Source organism: Zingiber officinale, chromosome 2A, assembly GCF_018446385.1.
Source record: "Zingiber officinale cultivar Zhangliang chromosome 2A, Zo_v1.1, whole genome shotgun sequence".
Taxonomy (NCBI): domain Eukaryota; kingdom Viridiplantae; phylum Streptophyta; class Magnoliopsida; order Zingiberales; family Zingiberaceae; genus Zingiber; species Zingiber officinale.
In genome coordinates this window covers 175,165,759-175,171,830 of record NC_055988.1, presented here as the reverse complement: position 1 = coordinate 175,171,830, position 6,072 = coordinate 175,165,759, and the positions used below count along the sequence as shown (strand labels likewise).

Here is a 6,072-nt window from a genome sequence, read left to right as displayed (position 1 = left end):
GGGATCAAAAATACTATATTATCTGAGAGTGAGTAATATTTTTTTTTACGCTAACAGATACCTTGATTATTATTATTTCAGTCAATCAACTATTTGTTGTCCAGGAAGCATTGTCAAATTAGCAGTTGAGAGGCCTCTTTCATAACAGTTCGGATCCTCTATCTCTATTCCCCTATGTCCCGATGTCTCATTACCGATCGGACGGATCAGATTAAATCTCACAACATCATGACATCTTTAAAATATGTGCAGTATCCTCGTGATGTGCAAAACATCCTTGAAATTTAATCTGATTCGTCCGATCAATAATGGGACACCGGAACAGAAGGAAATAGGGACAGAGAATCCGAACTGCTTTCACAAACATAATAGACTTAATTTATTCTGGACTCCGACGACTTATAGTGTTGCAATTGCCAATGCCCAACTCTGCCATCTCCCCCCGGCTTAACTCTTAACCATATTGCCAGTCAACAAAGTAGAGCTTCTCCTCGATCGTCCATGGCGTGCATCAAATTAAATCTCAACGTAGACGTCAATGACTGCCTGAGGGGGCTCAAGGCGACGCTGCGACTGGGCAGGCCGAAATCTGGCATCGAGAAATTGGAAAAGGAAATGACAAGATTGAGAAGCAAAAGAGACGACATCAAAAACCAGATCAATGAGGCGGAGCGTCAAGGGAAAATTCCGACCAACGAAGTGAGCCAGTGGCTACGAGAGGTGGAGATATTGGAAGGCGAAGTGGCTGACATCGAGCAGGATTTCCAAAGCATGAGTGAGTATTCTCCCCTACTTCTTTCCTTGAGTTTTAATTTATACAAGCTGCTACTGCTTTGTTTCGTTAGGTTGCTTCAGTTGCAATTGTTTCAATCGAACTGGCGGCACGTCGAGCAACCCAACAGAAGCTTTTGCTGCAAATCAAGAGGACGAAGAAAACGCTGCCACTCAAACACAGCAAGCAGGAGATGGTGTTCCCATCAGAGAGTCATCAAACTGCTGCTCCATCATTCAGAGAGCGGCTAAGAAGCTTGACGAGGCTAATGAATTGATGAGCCGAGCTGGTGCCCTAGATCCGATTGCCACGGTTGGGCCTCCAGAACCCACCGTGATGCTTCCCATCTCACACCGATCGCCTGTTGGGATCGAGTCGGATGTGGAGGACATTGTGGGCTACGTCGATGGTGGAAAAGTCGACATCATAGGCATCTACGGAATGGGCGGTGTCGGTAAGACCACCACGTTGAAAAGCATCCAGCAACACTACTCTCTTCTCAAGCATAGCACATTTGATTGTGTGATTTGGGTTGTGGCCTCCAAAGACTGCCAATTGAAAAGGCTCCAGATGGATATTGCTAAGAGTCTAGGACTGAAGACACTGCAGGAGAGTGACGATGAACGAACCTGTGGTGATAAGCTGTTCAGTTTCTTGAAGAAGAGGAATTGCTTGTTGCTTCTCGATGACATTTGGGAACATGTGGATCTTCAACTATTGGGGATGGCACACTCAGTTATTGAGCAAGGCCAGCAGCAGCAGCCGCGTAAAGTTGTGGTGTTCACGACCCGCAATGAGACAGTGTGTGCAGAAATGAAGGCAGAAAAGAAGATCAAAGTCAGATGTCTGGATTCAGAGCAAGCATGGCAACTCTTTGAGCAGAACAGCGATGGGGATGTTCTCAGCTCAGATGCTGGAATTAAGTTCGTTGCTGAAGAACTTGCTAAAGAATGTGCAGGCCTTCCGCTCGCTCTTGTCACGGTCGCCCGGGCTATGTCAGGGAAAAGGTCTTGGGAAGCTTGGAAGGAAGCCCTCAGTCAAATAAGGGATAAACATGAATGGACGACCGTATGCCTTCCAGAAGATTCAGTCATGTATAAAACCTTCAAGCTGAGCTACGATAGTTTAGAGAATGACTTCATAAGAAAATGTCTCTTGTGTTGCGCTTTGTGGCTTGAAGATCATATGATCAGGAAGCTTGAGTTGATACCGTGTTGGATAGGTTGCGGCATAATCTCTGAATTTAATGTGATCAATGAAGCTTTAGTCAAAGGATGCTCGTATTTGGAAGCTCTCATTGCTACATCCTTGCTAGAGAAATGTACTGACATCGACTCTTCTTATGGGGACACGCTTGTAAAGATGCACGATGTCATCCGAGACATGGCACTGTTGATGGTCTCTGATTTGGAGAGCAACAAAAGAAAATGGATTGTAAAAGCAGGAATCGGATTGAGTGATTTGCCTAGACAAGAAGAATGGCAAGAAGCAGAGCGAGCATCATTCATGCGCAATAGGATTACTTCTTTACAAGGGTATGGAGCTTTCGCTTTTCCAAAACTTTCTATGTTGATTCTCCTAGGAAACTTAGACCTGGAAGCAATTCCTTCGAGTTTGTTCGCAAGCATGCCTCATTTGACATACTTGGATCTTGGATGTTGTGGTATAACAGAGCTTCCGATGGAGATCGGTAGCTTGACTGAGCTTCAATATTTAGATTTCTCTTTCAATCCTATTGCAAAACTGCCGGCCGAGTTGGGTTGCTTGTGCAAATTAGAGTACTTGTTTCTAAATTCTACTTGTCTTAAGATTGTACCCAATGGGACGATATCCAATTTATTAATGCTCAAGTGGCTGGATATAAGTAACAATCCTCTTGTACCCGAGTGGTGGTGGGATGAGCTGAAATCTTTCAAAGGTCGTCACCAATTAAGTGTGGGAATTAACATTAATGCTACAACAGATAACATTCAGCGACTCAACATGTAACCAAATGTCTCCATATGGGGACTCACTTTGGATGGAGAGAATATTTCAAACATGAGCAAGTAATGGATTTGGGTACTTCACAATGGGGTTGCAGGGTAAGTGACAACCTTGATATTCTGAACATTGTGTGTCTCGGATTACGTAGATTAGTGTTGGCTACAGGCATAGGTCGGGAATCAAGTTTTGGATGTTTAAAGCGTCTCCATTTTCAATTCCTAAAACTATTGGTAGATGTTTCATTGAAGAGAGTTCGGCTCTACAACCTTCGTGAAATATATATTTCCAAGTGCCCCATGCTGAAGGATGTTTCTTGGGTTCTCCAACTGCCATGCCTTAAATTTCTAGAAATACATAGTTGTGGAAAAATGAAGGAACTAATAAGTGAGGTAGGGAACTCCAACTCCATCACTATCTCTAGCATCCAGACCTTGGCTTTGGACAAAATGTCAAATCTCAATCGCATTGCAAACCGACCGCTCCATTTTCCCTACTTGGAATATATAGATGTGCAAGATTGCCCAGAGCTCAAAAAATTATCATTTAGGGCTGAAATGTTGAAGAACAGATTAAAAGAGATTCGCGGTGAATACTATTGGTGGAACAACTTGGATTGGGATGACGAGAGCATCAAGGATTCCTTGACTCCTTATTTTAGGTAACACACATATATTTTTCATGTCAAATAAGTTATTATTTATTTTGTCGGTATAAAATGAATGAATAATTAAAAGTTATTTAGGATTTTATGAAGTAGGTAAAATTAAATAGTTTAAGATGCATGCCTTCATTTAATATTCTTTTAAGGGCAATTTAGGGAATCTGTTTTAGAAAAATAAATGCTGTCATGGTATTTTGATAAATTGCAGTTGAAACTACCACTCAGGTTTTTATTCTGGACAAGCAATTAATTTCAATTTCATCATATTTTTCAAATAAACATGATCTTGATTTGTAATATAAAAAATAATGGACTACTTCATTAGCCAATGCTTTTCCTATAAGTTAAATATCTTGACATAACAACAAATGAAAAATGTCTCATTGTCACTATTATCCTATTTAGATAAATATTATTATGAGTAGTAGGATTTTGCAATATTATATGTTATTCTTAGCTATTTGAAATATGTTCCAATATCTATTACTTTTAACAAAATTGTGATCTTTATAGGCCACCAATTTGGACATGAAGCATTGGCCTTTTGGTCAAGGAGACTATAGGGCGTTCAATGTTTTGATCGTCGTGGATGGTCAAATTGTTGAATTCTTTGGTTGGTTGGACATGTATCTAAATTTGCTTGATGATTCCTAGCTAGCTAGTTAATTGGACATCTCTTTAATGTTTTACAATTTGATCATTGATATTGTCTTCTTAACTTTACTTCATCATGAAGGATTTTCATTTCATATAATGTTATAGTTTTAATTTTGTTTGATATCATCATTTGATCATATTAATTACTACGATGCAAGATGACACGTAAATGACATTGTTTGATATATATATATATAGCCGATCAACAATTTCATCCGATCCAAAGAAAAAACACCGCTTGACCTTGCAGTTGAAATATTTAAAAATATTTAAATTAAGTTTTTAATTTAGTTTTAAAAATATTTAAATTAAGTTTGTAATTAAGTTTTAAAAGTGTTTAAATTAAGTTTTTTTAAAAGTTTTTAATATTTTAAATAAGTTTTTAATTAAGTTTTAAAAATATTTAAATTAAGTTTTTAATTAAGTTTTTTAAAAAATATTTAATTTAAGTTTTTAATTAAGTTTTTTAAAAAATATTTAATTAAGTTTTTAATTTAGTTTAAAAAATATTTAAATTAAATTTTTAAGTTTTTAATTTAAATTTAAAAATATTTAATTAAGTTTTTAATTATATTTAAAAATATTTAAATTAAATTTTTAATTTTTAAATTGAGATTTAAAAATATTTAAATTAAGTTTTTAATTATATTTTAAAATATTTAAATTAAGTTTTTAATTATATTTAAAAATATTTAAATTAAATTTTTAATTTAGTTTTAAAAATATTTAAATTAAGTTTTTAAGTTTTAAAAATGTTTAAATTAAGTTTTTAATTTGGTTTTAAAAATATTTAAATTAAGTTTTAAAAATAATTAAATTAAGTTTTTAATTTAGTTTTAAAAATATTTAAATTAAGTTTTTTATTAAAATTTTAAAATAATTTAATTAAGTTTTTTATAAGGATGTAATTAAGTTTTAAAAATAATTTAATTAAGTTTTTAGTTAAGTTTTAAAAATATTTAAATTAATTTTTAATTTAGATTTAAAAATATTTAAATTATGTTCTACTTTTTTAAGTTTTAGAATTGTTGAAAAAGGTTATTGAACTCATGTTAGGTTCAAACTTAGATTTGGGTTAATTAAGCAGGCTTCCTAAGGATAAGTTTTCAGTTCAGTGGCGAGACATATGACCTTCTTGTGTATTAACGATGGACCACTTGCTGAATACTTTCCAAACTGTTCCTGCCCAAAAAATTTAATACTAAATTTTGGTCTAACTAGCCCATGTTTGACTGGGGTAGCTTCGGTCAGATCCACTAAGTCTAGTGCACCAGGTAGAATACACAAGATTTAGCCTAGACATGCCTTCGACAAAGTTTCCTTGACATATTATCATCCCAATCCATTCCGATGCTATGTTGTAGGGTTTGGTAAACCTTTTTTATCTAGCCGTTCTAAGCAGAAAGGAAACCTAATCTTAAGTGTATAAGTTTGATTGATCATGTTGGTTGAATTGTCTTTTTAATTGTTCCCCCTGAGTCATAGCTTAGATATGATCTATCTAAGTAATAAGTTTGACTTTTAGGGACCAAGTAGAGGTTTGGTTCAATTGGTTTGGTTAAATGTTTTATTTGAACCCATGCTTGGACTTACTTCTAACATTTTGACTAATTAATGACAAATATAGTTTGTTTGCTTTTTTAGGATTGTAACCAAGTCCTGATTTGTTGTACACGGCTCGTTGTGATCCAAGTACCATATTTAGACACTTGGATCTCAGTTTGAACTTTTCCAACGTTTTCTTGAGTCGCTCGACTTTACCTTTCAAGTAAGAATTTTCTTCCTCAAGTTTTTTAACTTGAGTTGAAGTTCTGACTTGAACTTGGTTAGTCGAGTCACTAAGTTAACTTGTTACTTAAGGTGGTCTATTTCCTTAAGTAACAAGTTATTTTGTTTTTTAGATTTTGATAATTTTTTAAATAAACATTTAACTACTTTAAGCAGATTAGACTTTGAATAAATCGTTACCATATTTGGACCTTCAGGTCTGTGGCTT

General features: G+C 35.1%; 1 protein-coding gene across 1 annotated transcript; it reads left to right on the top strand.

Annotated features, from left to right (window-relative positions):
• Positions 1 to 415: 415 nt before the first annotated feature.
• On the top strand, positions 416 to 4,207 carry LOC122043425 (disease resistance protein RFL1-like). Its single transcript, XM_042604023.1, has 3 exons — positions 416 to 775; positions 846 to 3,416; positions 3,933 to 4,207. Exons 1-2 carry the CDS (start codon positions 502 to 504, stop codon positions 2,759 to 2,761), a joined length of 2,190 nt encoding a protein of 729 aa, XP_042459957.1. The 5' UTR covers positions 416 to 501; the 3' UTR covers positions 2,762 to 3,416; positions 3,933 to 4,207.
• The last annotated feature ends 1,865 nt before the right edge of the window (positions 4,208 to 6,072 follow it).

What these genes read in the sequence shown, in the direction of transcription:
- LOC122043425 (XM_042604023.1), top strand. Translation starts at nt 502, where the DNA reads ATGGCGTGCATCAAATTAAATCTCAACGTAGACGTCAATGACTGCCTG. An exon ending in GCAGGATTTCCAAAGCATGA is followed by an intron (nt 776 to 845) that starts GTGAGTATTCTC and finishes TTGTTTCGTTAG; the next exon opens with GTTGCTTCAGTTGCAATTGT.